This window comes from Strix aluco, chromosome Z, assembly GCF_031877795.1.
Source record: "Strix aluco isolate bStrAlu1 chromosome Z, bStrAlu1.hap1, whole genome shotgun sequence".
In the NCBI taxonomy this organism is placed as follows: Eukaryota; Metazoa; Chordata; class Aves; order Strigiformes; family Strigidae; genus Strix; species Strix aluco.
In genome coordinates this window covers 37,743,468-37,766,095 of record NC_133971.1, presented here as the reverse complement: position 1 = coordinate 37,766,095, position 22,628 = coordinate 37,743,468, and the positions used below count along the sequence as shown (strand labels likewise).

Genomic DNA, 22,628 nt, shown 5'->3' with positions numbered 1-22,628 from the left:
CCTTTATCTTCCTGTGTGATTCTGCTACTTCTCTTGCATCAGCTCCAGTCCATTATCAGACCCTTAACTGAGCCAAGCCTACTCAGTAACACACCAGATAACTATCTGATATGGTTATGAAGAGGCAGAAGGGCAATTTGTTTCCTGTGTCGAGTTCAGAAAAGCAAGCTATCTCCTTGGTTCAACCAGTCTCACAGGAACATGCCCCTACCTACTGTGTCACACACCAGTAAGTCAGACACTAAATCCAGAGGTTAGCAGAGTTGCACTATTACACTATTAGTATGTACATTTTTAACATTAACTTACACTGAAAGTCTACAAAGACTAGGGAACACAGATCTAGTCAAAACTCTGGTCTGCAAACAACCTGGCTGAGATAAATGACTTGTAGCTCATCCACAGAAAAAGAACTGGAGAAAAACATAGCAGCAATGTTTGATACACGTATTTGAAGAGCAGAAAAATTCTGAAGATTGAGTAGTTTCTAATATGGAGAAATTTGGAAACACTTAGGTTTCCAAATCCACATCTTAAAATTATTTTAAAAGCATCAGTGTAGATCCACTGATATCTGTTTATTTTATTGTTGATTCTTCTTTAAGCCTGACCTTACCTGTGTTTTCATGGCTCACAATACGAGCATGATAGAAACATTGCAAGAGCAACCATAAAATATCTTCTTTCTCGTGATATCGTGCCACAGTATCAATCACGGCCATCAAGTTCATCAGAGGCAGTCTGCCTTGAGAAATTAAATACACTTTTGTGAATGTGGCCTTCTGTATATTGTTCTGCAAATGCAATTAAAAAACATGTTAAAGTAAAATATACCTTTCCTGTGGGAACAGCAGATGCTGCATTTCTCTTTATAAAAAAAGGGGAGAAATTTTTTTATTATCTAGCAGGCTCATTTTTCTTCAAGACAAATTATGAAACAGAAGACTGTACATATTACTTTAATTTTACACGCTTCTAAATAGTCCAGTAAAGTGCAACTCAGTAAAGTCTGACTGTTTTCATACTGCTTTAAATGTTACATTCCCCTTTAAATTGAAATGAACCAGCTTGACAGTTCTGTAGACTCAAGTCTTCTTGCAAGACAGATTCATTGCAGTGACAAAATGTTTTTCTTAAATTGTCTTTCCAGTGTGGTAATAAGAACTCAAAGATACAAGGAAATGACAGTTTACCTTCCCTAACCTATTTAAATGCTTGATTCTCTAGTGAATCTGCCAGTAAACAGAACAATATGGTTTTATGTCACAGATGTTTGTTTATAAACCATCAAGTCCTTCCAAGACAGGTCATTTCCTTAGCATTTCAGCTGCTAAGAATTCCACTGCTAATTGATTCCATGGTTAGCTAGAAGCTCAAAGCTTTTTTATTCCACTGTCAGCCTCAGCCATCTTGTCCACCAGGAAACATTCTGAGTGTGAATGCAAATATAGTACATTAATTCAAGAATGAAAGGTTGTTCAGTCAAAGTATTTCACTTTAACAGAAGCAAGGATCCACCAGTTCAAGCACAGCTCATCACCAAGATGCATTTACAGTTTCAAGTAGCTGGTTATGTTAACCAAAGAGGACTATGGTCTGCTGTTGGCACCATTGGTCTTGGATTCAGAAGACCTAACACCATTCCTGTTCTGCTAACAGAGCCCTGCCTGAACTCGACCAAGTTACTTAGACTTCCTCTTCTTAGTTCAAAGCTCCCAGGTGAAACCAGTAGTATTTCAGTCGCCTTGAGAAAGTTTTGGATATGGGCTTTTATCACTTTTGCTTCTCTCTGCTACCTGCAAATTAGAGACACTCTTACTTGCATGGCAGATAAAACTATCAATGCTCCCAAGGGGTTAAAACACTCTGGTGACAGGAAAAATGGTAAGGCATGCTTGTTTCATGTGATTTGGTGATAAAAGACCAGGATTAGAACATCGTTACCTTAGAGACCTGGACAATGCGATCAATCTCTGAATCGGGCATTTCCGAGAGACATTTTGCTACATCAATATACATCTCGGGTTTACCTCTCTGGAAACAGAAAAATAAATGCATGTTTAGATGTATACATGTATACTTCCAGGTTGCTTTACCATTAAAATTGGTGAGTCCAGGAACTTTGTTAATGATCCTGATGAATATTTAATCTAGTCTCTAGCCTCATTTTATTAATTTTATTTTAGAAATTCTGTATTTGCTGGGGACTTCAATGTACTTAATTACTAAGGAATAATGGTATTTGAAAACTTTCAAAGAGTTAATTTTATTTTAAATGGAAAAGTGTCCTTCCTTGGAGTTATTTTCTGTAGCTAGATAGTTTCTTTAAATCACTGTGAGAAGCTGAATCCTCTGCGGGGGAATAAAAACCCCGTCTGATTGTTCTCTGGTTCTGTTTCAGTAACATTTATTTCAGTACTAATACGGTATTTTTCCATTAGCAAATCATTTATGAGGGAAAATAGTACATTAAATTGGTTTCACAACTTAGTCATATTGTAAATAATACCCGAAAGTAACTTAAATTGAAATCATGCAGACACCTTAATGACTATCACTAAAAATTTCACATCTATTTCATGTTTCAAATCTGATGGGTGACTACAAAAAGATGGGACTTACCATCAGTAAAAATATCCAGTTACAATGTTCATACACCTCATACTTATTCCTTACCTGAACCTCATTTGGTAGAAGCTCAAATATTTTCTCCACAGCCTGGCACAGAAAGCTCCAGCAGTACTGGGCAGGGTTTGGAAGCTGCATTGCCTGCACAAGCCCTTGTAAAACACACTGGCAAATTTCTGGGTTTTTTGTGTGATTCTTCACTTCAAACTGTTGTATCAAAACCACTTCTGTAAAAGACTGTAGTTTGTCTTCTGCAACATGTTTCATCCACAAAGGCAGGGACATGAAAAGGTATTTTTGGGTTTTCATCTGAAAAGCAAAAACTTTTGCATAATTTCATATTCTAGCTCTTCACCGACCTTCAACTATTGTTATAAAGGATGGAAGTGGCTCAAACACCACTTCAAAAAAGCACTCAAAGTCATAAATACTTCTCAATTCTTCTTCTCTCTTTTGAAGAATTGCTTGAATTAAAAAGAGTTCAAACATGTCAATATTCTATCTTCCTTAAAAACTGAGGAACTTCCTTTCAATGAAACCTAGATATCATGTCTCTTATTGACTGGACAATTGTGATTTCCCTATACGGTGCCCACCACATTCCTACATAAAGCATACAGACTGACTAGACAGTCAAGGACAGAAATACGGTACTCCTAGAACCATTAATATTGCTAGTTAGTGAGGAAGAATGAATAATTACCCACCCTGTAGCTGAGCTCATTCTGTGCTCTCAAATCCCCACTGCAGTGAGAAACCAGTACTCAGAAATAAAATCTTTCTTTTCTTGGTATCTTTACAACTATGTATCTTAAAATTGCCACCAAGTGTTTATACATTTTTGAAGACTAATGAGTTAAAAACTCCAAGACAAAAACACCCCTTGAAGAGCTGGAAAAGATCAAAGAGATCCACAATGGATTTTCTGAGAATTGTCATGAACCTGCTCCTCAACTTGTATAAACTGACAGAACTGCACAGTCAAGTGCACTGTGGGATTCAGGGAGTTTACATACTGTATCATGGAGTCCATGTTGTACCTCTGTAAGAAGAACTGCACTGTAGTGGAGTATAAGCTCAAATCTGATTGTACTATAGGTTAGTCTATTGACTGTCTACAGAATTAAGGCAAGGTTTTCAAGAAGTAACACATTTTACTAGATCAGGAGACACTGCTGGAAGAAGCAGGCAAGCTTATGGACAGACAGGTTGGACTTAGTTTTCTAAGACTATCAGCTGGTATAATAAAAGATAACTTCTTATGTGCCATGCCTTCTTACATCTCTAAGTCATCAGAGCTATGGCATGAAACGAGAGGGAGCAAAAAGGTCTTAAGCAATCTATGTAAAACCAATGTAGCAGATTTTGAGTCTACCTTGAATTTCAAGGCCCCAGAACGGCCCTTCTCTCACTATCAGTATTTGCTAAACAATACTTCTGCAGAATTCTGAACCCAGTAATCCTTTTCTGGTGAGACATCCTAAGCATCATTACTGAGGAATCTTACAGGTGAGAGGTGCTGAGGTCCCACAGATTTTCTGACATACATACACTGAGACTGTAGACAAGGGGAGGCGCCACCCACATCCCCAAAAGCATTGTTGCATTTTGAGATGACTGGGCCTGTGTCACAGCCAGTTGAAGGCAGAGATGTTTTACTTCATCACCTAAACCAGAAGAAAACAGAGTTATGAAGAAGTTACTTGCACTTTAAATTTGTTCTCAACTCATAAAATAAAGGAGGGTTATTGTTCTGCTAGAGCACTAGATTAAAATTCGCTTTTCTAGAGATGCTGCTTAAAGCTTTTAACACATACATGTTAGAAGTCTCCTCTTCCCATTCATGCATTTTCAGCAAGAAATCTCAGGATTTGTCCAAGTTCATTTCAATTCACTCAAGAATAAAAATGTGGGAATGGTAAAAAAAGTAAGAACTAAAAAACTCCTTGTCAAATAAAAAGAAGATTTAATCTAATGAGTCAATATTCCTTCCTTCTAAACATAGAAGTAATTAGCATTTGTTCACATATTTCTACTCTTCCATGTACCCCATGTTCATATGTCACAGAACAGAGGTCAGTCACTGTTACTGCTGTGGGTGTTTGGTGGCAGCATTCTCCAGGTTAACACGCAGAAAGACCTTACTGTGCATAGAGATTATGATGGTTATGGAATATTGATGTTTTTTTTCTTTAAAGTCCCCTTAATGACTGGTACAGCAAAGATTTAAGAGTCTAGCATCAGGCTCTTCCAAATAAAATATCTTATACGAGAAGTCATTTGCAGAACTTGGAAAGGGTGAAATTGTAACAAGAGACTTTGGTAAGTAATTCAAAAATTCTCTCTCAATAGCTTGAACTGCTAAGACACAGATTATGATTTGCCTATGCCTCTTCACTTCAGAGCTCTACTGAATAAAAAACAGGTACTACTTCAATCATGCTATATGGTTTCTGCTCAACAACAACTGCAATAAACCTTGTAAGATGGGAAAGCAATCTGTTGTCTTCAATGTTTACAGATGAACAAATCTTCACAGTAGAATTTATGAAACGTTTAAGGTTCATAAAAACAGACATGGGTAAGTGACCTACAGAATCGCGCATATAGTCTAATTTTCATAAAAATATTCATGATATAGCTCTTCCAGGAAGAAGTGTGTTAGAGTGCCACATTTCTAGGTGGACTGTTAGGTCATAATACAACTGTTCTGCATTATACTTTCTAGCACAACATGAATGTTGCTCATTAGCACACAGCAAAACCTGCATATAATCTAGAGAAGGGTGTGCAACTTCCACAACACTAGAGTGGGGACAGTCAAGAGAAATTATGTATAAAAATGCAGACGATGATGCTGCCTGCAGTCAATAAAAACATAGCCGCAAAACCGATGTACTGTTTCCTCCGGAATTCCCCTGATTTACAAAAGTAAGACTCCTAAGTGAAAAACAGGAATACAAAAATCCCCCATACATTTAACAAGTTTCAACTATTCATAAGGTTGCACACAAATTTGCATCAGCATGGCCTGCAGAGCTCAGTACAGTAAATTCTTTCACTTACTCTTACAAAAGGCTTTAGAGTTAATTGCAAGAAACCCAAGTAAAACAGAAGTTGCAGCTCAAGTATAAGCAAAAATGTTTAATGTGTAGCCAAATCTTTCGGTATCTAGCAAGAAGTTGTTCCTTATATGACAGTTCCATGAGTTCTAGTGCTTATACACTAAGTATAAAGTAAATAAACACCAGAAAGAAAAAAGAAACAACCTTCCACATTCTGGGCTCTACCATCAATTTAAACACAACAGCACTTGCCCAACCCAACTGCAAAAGAATCTGCAGGGTCAGTAATAACAGCTACATAAACCTGGAGAAACAAAACTCACTGGAATCAAACAAGGGAATACGGAACTTTGCACAGTAGTTTGTTGGGTTTTTTTTAAGGAAATGAGTTTGGAACTCAGACGCTTTTATCAACCAAAACAGGCACTGACAGCTATCCTGAGCAGAAAAATATTATACAAGCTGTCCAACACAATACTTCAGGATCAAAGTTACTTTCCAGCATGAAAAATAAATGTTCTTAGAAGCACTGACAAAATCAGGATCATGATGGAGAAAGGGATATGCTTTTCTCTGTCACCCTGTGTAATTTACTAAAAAGTATATTTCAGATTAGTGATAGCTAGATGAACTACAGAGAAGTTCAAACTTGTGATAAAGTTGCCTGCAGCCTCTGAAACAGGCACCAGACCAGCATTTAGTGGGTACTGAAAGTAAGATACAATTAGTTGAGTTTCATGATGGGCTCTTCTTACTGTAAATAGCTCAAATGAAAAATTCAGTCAAATTTCACCAGTGTTTTAGGGAACTTCCAATACTGCTCCAAACTTCTCCGCTCTGATCTTCTCTAATCTTGAGTTAAAACAGTGTCCACACGGTGATCACAAATACATGCTTGCAAATGTTAAAAAGTTGGTCTTGAAAGCAAACACTTCAATCCCTGCAATAACTTCAAGCCATGAAGTGGGCTCTAAAGTTTGTGAAAGCTGTGTTAGTAAAGAAGTCTTGTGACAAGTACAAAAGAGTTAACAGAAAACTATTAATCTTACCAAAGTTTAGCCTCATCAAAGGAGAAAGAATGGATGCCCAGTTCACAGGTGGATACTGATGGCTTTCTCCAACTAATGCAATGGGTGCCAGAGCTACTTTCACCAGCTCAGCTGGGACAGATTCAGGGCCTACAACAGAAGACTCAATCAGGAGTGTGAATTTTACACACACATATTTAGCTACACAGTTCAGGAAAAAGATGTGAATGCTGCACTGAAGACCCATCTGTAGTGAAGAACTGAAAAGCATTATAAAATCAGTGTTATTTCTTTTTGTATCTGAGAATTATCTCCTGTCTGTACTCAACAGTTGTATTTTTAATATTAATGTCCTATCAAAAAAGGCTATTTGCTACTGATAAATAGAAACTTTCTGGTTCCTTCTCCTTGAACCCATTTATGAGTTAATTACACATATTCCTCATCTAGTAGGGTAGTATTTTTGCCTTTGTTCACAGGAGAAGAGTGAAGTTTTCTGACACTGTTTTCCTTCCCCATCCTGTAGGTGCAGGCCACCAAAACTGTCAGACAAGTGTTAACCTTCGCTACATACTATGTTACTTAAACACAAGGAGTTAACTCTGTGAAAGTCCTCCTGGAGGCAAGGCATGGACAATTTTTACCTTCACTGAAACCAAAGCCTGCTTCATAGGACAGCAGTGAGCTCATTTAGCTCCACACAGGAATAAGCTCCTCTGCTTTATCTCCCTTAAGCCTGTACTCCAAGACATCTCTCTATTACTAGCACTCCTCATGTAAGATCATACTTTCTTCAAGTTCCTTTGCATTTGTCACACATAGCAGTAACCCATTTGAATACCACTCTGGTACAGAGAGAGTCTTAATCCAGGATCATGGAAATAAGGGGCAGCATCAAGTTTGCCTGATGATGGAGTATTCCTGAGGATACATGCTAACACACAGTAATTTGACCTTCATTCCACAGGGAAGATATATCATCTCACAGACACAGAAGGAAGGGGAAAGGGTTTAAAAAGTCATGAAAATTCAGTGGAGAAAATTAAAGCGCTAACTACACAATTCTACCTTGTGTTTTTGAGTGTTATCCGATTTTTTGTTTGAGATTAAATATACCACATTACTGAAGTTCAAATCAGTATTTAGAGAAGGTCTCCTAGCAAATAAAAGTGGGTTATTAAGGTCACCCTTTACAGGCATGACAAACTCCCAGATGGATACTGTAGTTTGATCCCTTCTTACCTTTCTTTCCAGCTTCAATGGCAAAGTCAATAGCTGCCCTGATAAAGCTGTTTTCAGGCAAGTAGCTAAAATCTGGAGGAACTGTGAAGATAAAAACACTGTTTATATACTAAACCATGTCAGCAGAAATTATAACCTCCAGCTCCTATGGAAATTCAAAGGCCAAACTGAGCTATGCTTGAGCTAACTAATTCTGTAGGTGACTCAAAGCATTCAGACCACAAGATTATTGATAGATGCAGTGACCTTTCCACTTTTAAGGCAAGCTAAACTTTTGTGTTGGTGAGAGGTGCCAAGTGTGAAAAAACAAATTCACTCACCAACTGGAAAGCCAGGGATAAGAACTTCCTTCAAATGTTAGCAGCCACTGCAAGTCAGACTTTAAAAGTGAGAGCTTCAAAAGCTTAGTAATTTTAATAAAACAGAGACATTCCATATGTATTCAACCTCAGGCACGTGCGCCAAGATTATACAAAAGTAGAACTCCAAGAAGCTTTTTTCCTGTAATGAGGAAGTTTGTCTACACTTCATATTATTTGTTCTCATCTTGGTTCACACTGAAGTGAACAGCTTCCACTTCATTAGTTCCCTCCTATTACTAGTATTTCATCAATGGTGTAATCCTACCTGTATTTTATCAACAGATATTGAAACAACACCAGAAGGTAATGGTGTATTGACAGAATCGAATTTCTGTGCTAACTGCTACACTGAAATGGCACAGAACACTGGTTTTTGACTTCAGCTAACCAGAGAAGATTTCTAGAAAAATACTTTTGAAAATTTGGTTTGCTCTTGTTACGGACCAGTTTTTAAGTCTTGGCTTTTTTATACAGTGCAAAGTGCTCAAACAAAGAGTAGACTAATCAGTTCTCAGGGCATGGAGTGCATAATGTAGATGTGAAACACATGTGCCATATGCAGTGTAAAACTTCTCTACAATTTATTCTATAAAAGAATGAAGACAGGAGCAATATACAAGTTTGACCAGAACAACACAGAACCTTACCTTGATCCTGCAAGTAAAAATCAGCACACTGATTACTGCTTCATGTTCCAGCCTTTAGGTCTGGCACACATGACCATGAGATCTCTCATCCAAAAGCTATTATGTCATTTAATAGGGCTGCAGTGTCTAGTCTGTATTGTCTAAAGTGTCCCTTGCTGCCTTTTTAGCTAGGTGCTACTTTTAGATGTTCTTTAAGCAGCAATAATGAAGCATCTTACCAGATGCCCTGTTCTGGGTAGAAGACGAACAGGACATATAAAGGCATCCCAACAGTACTGCTGCATTTGTCTGAAGGCCAATCTGCCCCGAAAAACTGATTACCTGTTGGGACAATAAACCACTAGTTAGACAAACTTCCCTACGTTGCCTTACTGAAGCTGGACACAGACATTACAGAGTTTCTTTAAACAGACTTGGTCTGTTTGTGCAAGGTGTCAGAGTACCCTAGCGCATTATCCAAAACAGGAAACAGAGGCTACCCTCTTACCTGTGTAAGGGTTCTGATAACTTCATTCAGCTTACTTTGAAACTGGGAGGACTGAATGCTCTCAGATTTCAGCTGCCAGAGAAAAAGAAAAAAAGAAATTATGTGGATATGGGAAAAAAAGAAACAGCAAAACAGAGAACAGGTACTGAAAAGACATTACATCTGCACACGTGCCTTTTTGTAGGGGAGTGGAGAAGAAAAGAAGTCTACCTGGCTGTAAACTTTTTCCCAGTGGGACTGCACATGGGCTATATGATGGGAAAACAGAACCGAGCCCATTTTAAACACTGTAACTCTAACCCACTTGGTTCATATCCAATACAACTCACTGTTGCATAAATGGGATGCCCTAGTATATAACCACTGCTGTAAGGATGCAGCGGATGTCATTCCATCTTGCCTTCTAGACAAATTTCTAGAAGAGATATAGGTACCATTTGCTTGCACATTCTCACCTGTATCATGCCTCCTTCAGAGCCCACCAGTGCAACCAGCCCACTGACAGCAGCCAGACGCTGCATTGTGGGAGAACCCTAGAAGTGTAATTCACAATCAGTGAGTTAATGCAGTCATACAACACTACTGTAAGACAAAACACTTGTTTCTTCCAACTTAAAAACCATGACTGCTATCACCTGTACACCTCAGCCCAAGAACCTTTTCAAGTTAGAATTCAGAATGCTGGATAATTATTCATCCCTCTCTTGGTGAATGAAGGCTTTATATGGAGCTTCCCCCAACTTGCCCTCCAATCTGAAATCATCATCTGTTTCTCCCTGACATATCACTTTCTTCTAGCACAGTCTGTATTCCACAAAATATGTCAGTGCAATTCAACTCTGAAGCACTGTTTCTTTATTGATACATACATTCAGCTGCAATCTTAATGTGTAAGTTTAGAGTTTGATTTCAAACACACAGTTTTTGTTACAATGAGATTATTGTAACAATTAAGGCACTATAATGACCCTTCTGTCAATCTAATTTTGATATGTTGCACCTAATTTCACAAGACATCTTCATTTAATAACCTAGACTTGATGCTTGGATATTGCTCCAAACTAGTAAAGATGTCCAAATTGAAATCTCACTGACACAAGCATTTCCCATAAATCATCCAAACAGAAGAGAAACTTTTTTTTCCTTTAGCAAACAGCCCAAAGATATACTTTTGCTTCCAAGTATCAATCAAACAGCACATTCAGATAGTCCTAACTTTTCCTAGCATGACTTCTGCAGAAGCAAGGAAAATTATGTCCCTACTGTCCGTTTAAAATCACACCACCACCACCCCTGGCAATAAACACAATATGAATTCAATCTCCTTTACCTCTGCAAGTACAATTTTTATCCAGGCTGGCACTAGTCTGTTACTCAGGTCTTCAGCCTTCCCATGACCACAAGCTGACAATCCATGTACTGCTGCACCCAGAGCTAAAGCAAAACCATGGGTCTGTAAGGTGAAAAATACACATTAAAAAACATCTTCCAAAGGATTCTGTATTCTTTTTAATATTTATTATTAAAACATTACTTAAACATTTATTATTTCCCAATAATTAGAAGTAATGTCTTTGTATAAAATACTGGATGCTTTCTTATTTCAAGTATTTTTCTCATGTCAAGTGACAAAGAATCTTCTGAGATTAAATACTAATCTTTAGCACACAGATTTCTCTGAAGCTTTTACTTTAGAGCAGACTTTCTGATACAAAGATAAAAAGCTGCAGCAAAGGTAGTTTGTTTTGATTTTCTACTTTCCAGATAAAAATTTTAAACAGTGGTTAGTATAATAGCAGGCTTTGATTCAAAATTACTGCCTTTTTTTTTTCCTTTGTCTCTGGCAATCATTTAACAAAAAAGAACATAAACTGAAATATGGATATTATTTTCGGCATTTTTAGAGAGTAACCCTAGGACACTAGGGATGAAATAGACACCTGGAGGCAGCTGTTGTTGTGGCTATGATGCACTGGAGGCTAAGAGAAACCACAGTAGATGTATTTTCCTACCAAGAAAAATAATCTAAAGAAACACATTATATAAGAGACAAAAATTGGAAGGATGCAGGGACTAAAGACATGATGAACTCAAAACTTCCCCTCTAAATGAAATCAAACATACAAAATCTGTTTTTATCCCGCTATCTGGTAATTGCTATACATGTGTAGACAACGCATCAATGGAGCAAGTGGTAATCTTGGTAATTGCATGGTATCCACAACACACTCAATATTAATTACTGCTGAAAGCAGATCAATATAATTTTCTTGAAGTTACAGTCTGGGTAAAGCAGTATCCAGTACTAAGTAGGTAAGAGAAAAACAGAAGTGAAGCAAAGCCCAAACACTAAGTTATGACCTGCTGATTATTTTCCACTAAGGTCCGTAGCTTGTTCATGGCCTCCTCAGCCTCAGCTGCTTCTATGATTCCAGCACTGAAAGAAGAGACACAGGAACAGGCCACAGAATAGGCAAGTACCTGAAAAAAAATTATTTAATCTGTTAACCAATATCTGATCAAATTCACTAGAGCACTGTGCACACAGAGCAAGGTGCCAGCATAAAAAAGTCATGACATTTTCAATTTACACTTTTAGATGTTTATTCCCTCTCTGAAAGACTCTTCATTGATGTTAACATTAAACAAATACAGCTAAAGCTTGGAAATACTTCTGGTTTTATGTAGGTCAAACTCTTGATCTTTCACACAAGTGTAGTTATTCTTCCCAACACAAGTATCTGATCATTATTTATGTCTGTGTACACAGCATGCCGTGAGATCCCATCAGGGCTACAAGGAGTTCAACAAGGCCAGAAGAGAAGCATGTAGTAGAACTGTCTCCCACATACAGTGCAGGACACTAGCCTCAGATCCTTGCAGAAGAATTCTCAAGTGACACTCCTCTTCTGTTCCTCAGCTTTAGACATGATGAATATGGATATGAAGTCTGAATTTTCAACAAGGCAAACAACTGTGCCAATTGTTTAACCCTCTTTGTACCAAAGCTGTGCATCAGAACAACATATGACTGTTAAGGGAAGTAGGAAGTTGCAAGATTGACAACAATTTGACTTGGAGCAAGTAATGCTCAGATTATACCTCTTGCTGCAGCAAGAGAGCTACCTCTTATGTACAACATTATATCCCAGCCATTTATAGCTCTGAAAGAGACTCTTGTGCATTTCATGGATACAGTAGCATTCACCCTAGGGTACTGGCCAAATTTTACTCATGTAATTATCTGGACAATTCCTCAAAGAGATTGTAATTGGAAAGGGTAGGTTTTGCTTCTCATTCCAGACTATGTCATGATGTTAAACAGCTGCTGCCTTTCCCCTCAGAAGTTGCTGTACTGAACCCAGTTTAAGTTTGGTAAAGCACTCTGAGATCTCTGAGGAGAGATAAATGATCTGTAAGTCATTTTAATGCATGAACAATAAACTGCAAAAGGCTAATCCCCAACACATATGTACTGCCAAAAAAAAATCAACTCCATAAAAGACCACCTTTAATAAAGAGCTTTCCGAGCAGCACCAAGAAGGGAAAGTGAGTAAGACTACATCTCTCACTCCCTTAGAAAAAACAGTTATGCAACTCAGCTGTTGAGCTGCTGCAGGCTTAAACACATCAGGTACAGGGTTGGTTTTTTTGTGCAAAACACCTGCTTATCCTGATTCATGTTTTCTGATGTAAACTCCAATTTAATCAGTCTTCCTCCTCAAGTTTTACCTCAACAAGGTTATAGACTTAGTGCATGGACCTTGTCAGGACTTACTGGACATCTCGGAAAATCTCTCAGAGAAGGGGAAGAGCATCTTCGGCCATAGGCTTGCCAAGCTGGTGAAAAGGGCTTTAAACAAAAGTTGCCGTGTCATCCCACTCCTACCAGCTTGAAGCCAGTGCCAGCAATAGATACCCAGAGCCTGGAGAGGGAACACAGGTCAGCAGGAGAGCACCTGAAGAGCAGCACAAAGGAGCTCCAGCCAGTGAGTCAGCTTCATCAGAGGCCCAACTTAAATGCCTCTATGCAGCAGCATGGGGAATAAACAAGAGGAGATAAAGACATGCACACGCCTGCAGGGCTATGATCTTATTGGCATCATGGAGATGTGGTGGAATGACTCCTAAGAGCGGAGCGTCGGCATGGAAGGATACAGGCTCTTTAGGAAGGACAGTGCTGGGGAGATGAGGAGGGGGTGTCACCCTCCATGTCACTGACCAGCTAGAGTGCATGGAGCGCTGCCTGAGGATGGATGAGGAGCCAACCAAGAGCTTGTAGGTCAGGATTAAAGGGAGGACAGGGACAGATGTTATAGTGGGGATCTGCTACAGGCCGCCTGACCAGGAAGACCAAGCAGATGAGTCCCTCTATGGACAGATAGGGGCAGCCTCACATTCAGTAGCCCTGGTCCTCCTGGGGGACTTCAACCACTGACATGAATGGCAACAAGTTTCTATAGGTACATCAAGGATAAAAGGAAGACTAGGGAAAATATGGGATTCCTCCGCAAGGAAAGGGGAAACCTGGTTACCTGTGATATGGAGAAGATTGAGGTACTCAATGACTTTTGTGCCTCAGTCTTCACCAAGTGCTCCAGCCACACCACCAAAGATGCAGAAGGCGAAGGCAGGGACTGGGAGAATGAAGAACTGCCCACTGTAGGAGAAGATCAGTTTTGAGACCATCTAAGGAACCTGATGGTGCACAAGTCCATGGGAACTGATGAGATGCATCTGTGGGTCCTGAAGGAACTGACAGATGAAGTGGTTAAGCCACTATCCATCATATTTGAGAAGTCGTGGCAGTCCAGTGAAGAACCCACTGCCTGGAAAAGGGGAAACATAACCCCCATTTTTAAAAAGTGGAAAAAAAAAGGAAGACCCAGGGAACTACAGGCCAGTCAGTCTCACCTCTGTGCCCAGCAAGATCATGGAGCAGATCCTCCTGGAAACTATGCTAGGACACATGGAAAATAAGGAGGTGATTTGTTACAGCCAACATGGCTTCACTAAAGGCAAATTGTGCCTGGCTTTCTACAACAGGGTTACAGTGTTGGTGCATAAGGGAAGAGCAACTCATGTCATCTACCTGGACTTGTGCAAAGCATCTGACACTGTCCTGCATGACATCGTTGTCTCTAAATTGGAGACATGGATTTGACAGATGGACCACTCAGTGGATAAGGAATTGGCTGGATGGTTGCACTCAAAGACTTGCGGTCAATGGCTTGATGTCCAACTGGAGAGTGGTGATGAGGCATTCCTCAGGTGTTGGTATCAGGACCGGCGCTGTTTAACATCTTTGTTGGCTACACGGACAGTGGGATTGAGTGCACCTTCAGCAAGTTTGCCAATGACACCAAGCTGTGTGGTGCGGTCAACAAGCTGGAGGGATGTCATCCAGAGAGACCTTGACAGGCTTGAGAGGTGGGCCCGTGGAAACCTTCCAACAAGGCCAAGTGTAAGATCCTGCACATGGGTCAAGGCAACCCCAAGCACAAATACACATTGGGCGATGAGTGGATTGAGAGCAGCTCTGCGGACAAGGACTTGGGGGTACTGATGGATAGAATACTGAGTATGAGCCAGCAATGTGCACTTGTAGCCCAGAAAGCCAACTCTATCCTGGGTTACATCAAGAGAAAGGTGGCCAGCAGGTCGAGGGAGGTGATTCTCCCCCTCTACTCCACTCTCGTGAGACTCCATCAGGAGTACTGTGTCCAGCTCTGGGGTCCCCAGCATAAGAAGGACATGAACCTGCTCAAGCAGGTCCCGAGGAAGGCCACGGAGATGATCGAGGGCTTGAGCACCTCCCTTATGAGAACAGGCTGAGAGAGTTGGGGTTATTCATCCCAGAGGAGAGAAGGCTCTGGGGAGACCTTACAGCGGCCTTCCAGGACTTAAAGGGGGCCTACAGGAAAGATGGTGAAGGACTCTTTATCAGGGAGTGTAGTGATAGGACGAGTGGTAGCAGTTTTAAACTGAAAGAGAGTAGATTCAGATTAGATGTAAGGAAGAAATTCTTTCCTGTGAGGGTGGTGAGACAGTGGAACAGGTTGCCCAGAGAAGTTGTGGATGCCCACTCCCTGGAAGTGTTCAAGGTCAGGTTGATCAAGGGATGGGGCTTTGAGCAACCTGGTCTAGTGGAAGGTGTCCCTGCCCAGGGCAGAGGGTTGGAACTAGATGATCTTTAAGGTCCCTTCCAACCCAAACCATTCTGTGATTCTACGAAAATAAACTGAAATGCATGCTCAAACTTAGCAGAGCTCAGTTGAAGTCTGCAAAACATAGTTAGAATAGCAAATGGGGCCCTAGCAGCATTCAAAACTCCAAGATTAACATTAGCTAGTGACAGCAGCTTTCAGAGGAGGAGAAGGAAGGTATATTGAGGAAGGAAGTATTAGCATTAAGGGTCTCTCTGACAGTAACTTGCTGTCTGCTTTCTAGTAGATCAGACGAGCAGTAAACAATTGTATATAAGAGAGACACATATCCACAGTTACTCAGGACTCTGAGTATCTTTCAACAATTAATTTGAGCTTCAGGAATTAAAGAAGTACTTTAAAGAATGATGTCTGTTGTCTTTTCAGGCAGTTTCTTAATGTTTGTGCAGCACTACACCTTGTTCTGCTATTAGTATTATTGTTTTCTTCAGCAGATATAAAACTATATATTGTCAAAGAAATAACAGAAACCAAGCATTCCAGTACTACAGATACAAAGCTTCAGCAAAAAGTCTACAGTTATTAAGGGAGGCACCAAAGTAAAAGGAAGATTTAGAATGTGTGATAAAATAGGTCATACCTCCTGGACTGATCTGCTTTGGTCCTCAATGCTGTCCAGGTATTTGCAGAGTTTTCGCAGTGAAGTGGAAACATGCACTCGCGATTCTGTTTGGCTGCTGTGACTCATAAGTGAAAGAACAAGTCCCACTCCCAAAATACATCCAGGGCTTAAAGAGAAGACAAAAGAAAAAGGATTAAGCATGCTTTGGCTGCTCTGAACAATCTTTTCACTCCAACGTGGGTTGGTGAGCAAAAAGATCTCTTGGCCCTGCCTGATAACTAGCCTTGTGGATAACTACTTACCACAGTCAATTTTACAAATTATTTGTATTTCCCACATGGGTGATGCTTTTTGTAAGACACAGGATGAAAGAAGAGCCTAAGAAGAAAATGTGTGTTTAAAATAATAAATCCTATACATACAGCCTCATTATTCCTACTGTCCCTTAAGAACCAATAGCCCCATCAACAAGTACATCTACTAGTATGAAGGAAATATGGATCCAAACTTCTGTATCTGATTTATACTGATATCCAAACTCCGATATCCTGTTAAACATACTAATTGCAGGTCCACTGGCTGTAGTAGAGTCTGTTGCTATCAGACTCCTGAAAAAAGTCTTCCAGTTTGCAAAAGTAATTAAATTGGTGATTAAGCCAGAGAATGGCTAAGATGACTGTACAGGTTAAGGTATTCATCTGCATTTCAGAACATGAGTGTCAGGTATACATTCTAACTCCTATATACTAAAAGATGCATATGTAGCAGTGGACCAGCTTCAACGGGGCAGACATATCCAGCACAACTCACAGTTTGATGCTGAGAACACTCAGAATGGCAACAAGAAGAACACAGCTTCAAAGTACATAATTTAATAGGGCAGCTGGCAGGAAGAGCTTCATGGTCTTTGCCTCTTTTTCAGATTTGACCAGAAATTCCATTCTGGACCAGAGAACTCTTAGAAAATTTAGCACCTGTGCTCCCACAACAAGTTTCAGTTTCCACAAGCCATCAGTCATAATACCGAAAAATTTTGTCAGAAAATTCCCAAACAGTTCTGACTGCCATCATGAGACACTAAAAGCACAGCAGATACTTACTGCTCTGAAGGTGATCTCTCAGTGGCACACATACACAATAACTTAAAGTAGCAGCTCTTATCTGAAGATTAATACTTTTTCCCCTCATGCATCTCCCTGAGCATGCCAATGACAGACACTTCATGTAGCAAGCAGTCCAATGAACGTGGTTAGGATCTTAGGCATACTGCTTTCACTCAGTTAAGTAAAAAAGAAACTTCTGAGAATAACTTCAGTCATATTTATAAGCTAATGGTTTTCAGCAACTGGGGATGATGAGCATGGCTAGAAGACTTGGAGTGGCATCTCAGCAGTGGTGCTGTCTTTTCCCAGCAACTAAGATGAAACAAACCTTTGGAAGCAACATTTTTAAGTAACTGGAATATCTGAATTCATGAACAGCCAACAAAAGAAGGACATGACTTATATGCAGAAGTACTGTACACAATTTTACACCACTGCTTGCTGATAAAAATTCACAGAAAGAAAACAAAGATCCTAATTAAAGTTACAATTTTTTGTGTTGTTGACTCTTAGGAAAGACCCAAAACATAAGCAGGGACCAAAGCAAGCGTAAAACTTCACCCACCCTACTCTTCTTTTTGTAACTAGCAATTGTTTTCACTTAGCCACCTTGCTTGTGATCTACATAAAATTAGTATTTAAGCTCACTTTAATTCACATGCTATCTCAGATTTTCCAGCACGTTTTAAGTGTTTTACTGCCAGTTCATCAGACATACTGCACTACTGTCATGAGTCATCTTTGAATCTGTCATTTATCGCAATAATGTAACCTGGCAATGTACAGGGAGTACAGTCCAACACATCACAGAATGAACGACTTCATGAACAAATTATGAAATGAAATAAAAGGTTTGCATCTTATGATGAAGGAAAACTGATATTTTCCTGATAATCCTGAGATCAGCGGAGTTTGATAAGTTTCTGCAAGAACAATATAGAAGTTGGTGACAGTTTTGACTGAAAATGCCTTAGGTCAAATCAAACAGCTACCGACCTTGCAAAAAAACCCATAAAAAGCAAGTCAGTTTAATGCACCACACAGCAATTTCAAAGAAGGCAACTATGTATTTAAAGGTTCATAACAATTTGTTCTACATAACATATCTTCACTCAACATGTATCAGTGTTTATCATTCGCTCAGTACTTATTCTTAGAGATGCAAGCTAGTTCTGCCATGCAGTAACTTTATGCAAAAAGCCATATTTTTTCTGGAGCACATGTTGTATGAGGAGCGGCTGAGGGAACTGGGGTGGTTTAGTCTGGAGGAGGCTGAGGGGAGACCTCATTGCCCTCTACAGCTACCTGAAAGGAGGGTGCAGAGAGCTGGGGATGAGTCTCTTTAACCAAGTAATAAGTGATAGGACAAGAGGGAATGGCCTCAAGTTGTGCCAGGGAAGGTTTAGACTGGATATCAGGAAGCATTTCTTTACAGAACGGGTTGTTAGGCGTTGGAATGGGCTGCCCAGGGCAGTGGTGGAGTCCCCATCCCTGGAGGTGTTCAAGAGTCGGGTCGACATAGCGCTGAGGGATATGGTGTAGTTGGGAACTGTCAGTGTTGGGTTGATGGTTGGATTGGATGATCTTTAAGGTCTTTTCCAACCTAGACAATTCTGTGATTCTGTGATATTTGCAAAGGTCTTGCAGAATTCATCCTCAATATGGGAAATGTAACAAGTCGAGTCAGAAAACTCTACTGCCCCTTCGTATTCTCAAAAAACTTTTTACACGCAAACCTTTCAAAAGATCAGTGTTAAACCAATCTTCAACACATGTCTGTCTTTCTTTGCAGGAAGGTGGGAAAGCAAAACCTTCCAATACAGGGACCATATGTACTGCTATGTTTGTTACCCATATGCTGTTCTGTTACAACTGGAACCGTGCCTTTGATTTTTTTTTTTTTTAAATATTTATTTATTATTTTTCCTCAGTACACTGTGGTTGATCTGACAAAAATCTATTGACTATAACCTACAGGAATAAATGGAAAAGTCAGCAGCCATGAATGTACATGCTTCCTGAACCTATGCTCTATGTAATTTAGTCTTGGGATAAAAAATGAGCCATTATATAGCTTCTGTAATCAGTAAGTCAGTCTGGCAAAACCGGGTAGCACAAAAACTGTCTAAATCACCTGTCATGCATCCTTTCCATGCATGTGTATACTGAGAAGTGGTCCATCAGTGTATTCTAAAAATATAGTTATTTCAGTTTCTGTCTGACATAAGGGCAGATTTAAGGTCCACTCACAGATCTCTTGATAATGTATGAGTGCATTCCATTCAAAATCAGGAGTAACTGCAAAGCTTCTAAGACTCTGAAACTGTTTTCATTGAAAACTGCAGAAGCATCGTATTAACATGCTTAACCATCTGAAATGTTTTTCCCCCTTTAAAAGATTATGAGCTTCACTTTTTTTTCCTGTGTGACTGCAACAGATAAGAAAGTACTGCTTTACAAGCATTATTCCCACAGTGACCTTTACTGAGAAGAAACTTTAAGTTTAGAGTATTTCATGCAACTTATACAGACATAGAGATTCTTACGGAACATAAGGGGACTCTCACCAAGCTAAAGCACTAGGTCAGGGAGATTCTTACTGCTTATTGAAAATTACTCTGTTTTCTTCATTCCTCTTAGCTCTTTTCCCCTCCAGTTTTGAAGAGAGAATTCTCTTAACTAAATAACAAAAATTGTATATAACAACATCCCTATCAAGGCTGACATGATCAGGGAAGTGTGGTTGTGTCAGCTCCAGTTTACACAGCACACACATTGATAAACCACTTTCTTATCTAGACACTCAAGGTAGAAAAACAAAGCAAAACAAAAATTCAGCAAAAACCCCTTTGTTGATGACATCCTTCAGTGTGTAAGATGTCTCACGTTAACACCCTGGAGAAGTGTGTTACAGAACAGAGCGGCACATTATCTAAACCAATCAGGAGACATGTCACATCACACAAGTTTACAGCCGTGTGGCAGGGCGCAGGGGGCAGCACGAGCGCGGATGGCAGTGCTCTGCAGAGCTCCCCGTGCCCCAAAGGGCGTCAGGCTGGTACCAACAGCCCTCCTAGCAATATGTAAACTCAAGAGCAGCTGCTGGAGAGGGTGTGATTACTGCTGGCACTCAGGAAAAATGCAACTCCGTCCTCCCACGTCTGTGTCACATAACAGACCTAACTCTCAAATAACTTGCAACCTATTTTAATGGCAAAAGAGAACTGCCAGGGTGAAAGACTGATGAAAACGTCAGTGTAATGCTTACATCCCACCGTCAGCCATGCCTATCATACTGGGTGAAAAGGCTGGAAAAGTCCTTGCTTTGGAAAGTGGACAAATCCCAAACTTGGACAAGTGTGCAACATGTACAGCTTTACATTACTTTTTTGCTCACAAGGAGTGCTCACACTAGACACCAACTTACCATTAACCTTTAAAAAACGTAGCCATTATGCCCAGCATAAAAAACTACCCACTCTTCAATCTTCCCTCTCCTGCTTGCCATTGTTTCATATTTTTCTGGCAACCTCTCGCTGACAGAGAAGTTTAGTTTAACTTTTCTGTGAAGCACTTATCTCCAGCTAACACGCTGCACAAACAAGCAACAAAGTCATGCAGCTGATACAGCCCCTTGTGTACCATGTGGCCACCCTATGCCACTCAAGAGGCAACCCAAATCCTGACTAAGTTATGCAGGTTCACAGCCCAGTAGTGTGCAACTGTAATCCCTCACAGCTTTTCAGAAGGTCCACTGGAGAAGGGGAGGGCAAAGACAAACAGGAACTATTTCTGTTTCCTTTGAACCCAGAAGAGCTGGGCAGAACAATGTTCAAAATCAACTAAAACCCTATGTACCCACATGGAGGCACCCAACGTACTGCAGTTCCTTCCCTGATTTAAAAGGGAAATGACTACTGTGGAAGACACTTACTACTACGCTATGATAGTTGTTTAATAGCAACTGACGCACATGTTTTATTGTTCGATTATTCCAAGTTTGACAGTGCTAGTAATTCTGCAATACTTTTCAATAATTTCTTGCCCTGCTGGTGGGCTGCTCCTCTCTTTTGGTCACCTGAGGCATAACCTCAGTTGGTTAAATGAAATATATTTGTTTTACTCAGTATTCAACACGCCATCCACAGCTGTTAAATTAACAGACTGGCTCTCCTAGATAAATAAGCCATGGGAGGCAGCTGCTTCCAGACGTCACACTGTATTGTACACACATACACATTCCAGTAACAGGCTCCAACGCAGAAGCAGCTAGACTTCTGGCAAACACCCTGGCAAAGACCCAAGAGCACCAAAGGACTTTCAAAAACATCCTTCATTAATATTAATACTAACATGAACATGTATGGGTAAGATGAGCAACCCTGCTCCTAAAATTGCTGGTATCTATACACGACCAAGCTTTTTACTTGTGGGTTGGCAAGGATTAGCAGTGGTGGTCATTGCTTCTTTTCACCTTGCGCTAAGGACTGTATGGAAAAAATTGCATGTATGTGTGTGTTAGATACATACACACACTTCTATACGTTCATATATAAAATATTATACATATATTTATTTAAGAACACACTCATTTAGAAGAGATGGTACACAGGGGAATAAACCAGCAGGAACATCCTGAAATTCGACAAGCACCAACTCACAGTCCTACACTTGGCAACAGACAGGCTGGGACTAGAGGGGCTGGGCATCAGCTCTTTGGGACAGCCTTGGGCACTGGTGGGCAGCAAGCTGAGCCTGGGCCAGACATGCACCCAGGCAGCGATGAGAGACAGCAGTGCGTTGGCAGCGTGAACAGGACACAGCCATGAGAGCCAGGGGAAGGATTAGCCCTCTACTCTGTGCTCACCAACACACCTGGTATACTGTCTGAAAGACACCAACAAAACTGGAACAAGTTGGTGGAGGCTACCGAGCCGGAGAGGCTGGAACCATTGCCCTGAGAGCGGAGGTTGTGGGACCACAGCTGGGTCATCTGTGAGAAGGGATGGCTTTGGGGGCACCCAACAGCATCTCCAGCACTGACAGGAAATGATTGAGGAGATGTAGCTGGGCTCTTGCACCGCAGGAGGCTGAGAGGCTGGGGGCACAAGTTGAAACACCAAACATTCTCAGGGAGATAAGGACAGGCCAGAAGTACAGCCAGGGCCCAGAGGTTTTGTGCCATCTCCAGTCTTGAGGTTTCAAACCCTGACTGTAAAGCCTCAGGCAACATAGTCCAAGTCCACGGCTGAATCTGTTTTGGGAGGGATGTGGACC

The 22,628-nt window shown here is 40.4% G+C and overlaps 1 protein-coding gene across 8 annotated transcripts in view; it reads right to left on the bottom strand.

The window, feature by feature from the left end:
- The window catches only part of FOCAD (focadhesin), a 134,650-nt gene that overhangs the window by 5,233 nt on the left and 106,789 nt on the right, over positions 1-22,628 (bottom strand). For 4 of the 8 annotated variants that reach the window (XM_074813563.1, XM_074813562.1, XM_074813566.1 and 1 more), the window contains 12 exons: positions 16,267-16,414; positions 11,821-11,940; positions 10,790-10,912; positions 9,915-9,992; positions 9,460-9,531; positions 9,191-9,293; positions 7,964-8,044; positions 6,743-6,871; positions 4,180-4,295; positions 2,677-2,937; positions 1,945-2,034; positions 617-794 (listed from right to left, as the gene is read on the bottom strand). In XM_074813563.1, coding sequence (XP_074669664.1) covers positions 617-794; positions 1,945-2,034; positions 2,677-2,937; positions 4,180-4,295; positions 6,743-6,871; positions 7,964-8,044; positions 9,191-9,293; positions 9,460-9,531; positions 9,915-9,992; positions 10,790-10,912; positions 11,821-11,940; positions 16,267-16,414 — 1,499 coding nt within the window. Of the gene's footprint in view, positions 1-616; positions 795-834; positions 868-943; positions 1,797-1,944; positions 2,035-2,676; positions 2,938-4,179; positions 4,296-6,742; positions 6,872-7,963; positions 8,045-9,190; positions 9,294-9,459; positions 9,532-9,914; positions 9,993-10,789; positions 10,913-11,820; positions 11,941-16,266; positions 16,415-22,628 lie in introns of those variants that run through there. The other 4 variants (XR_012621791.1, XR_012621792.1, XR_012621793.1 and 1 more) reach the window with 4 other exon arrangements.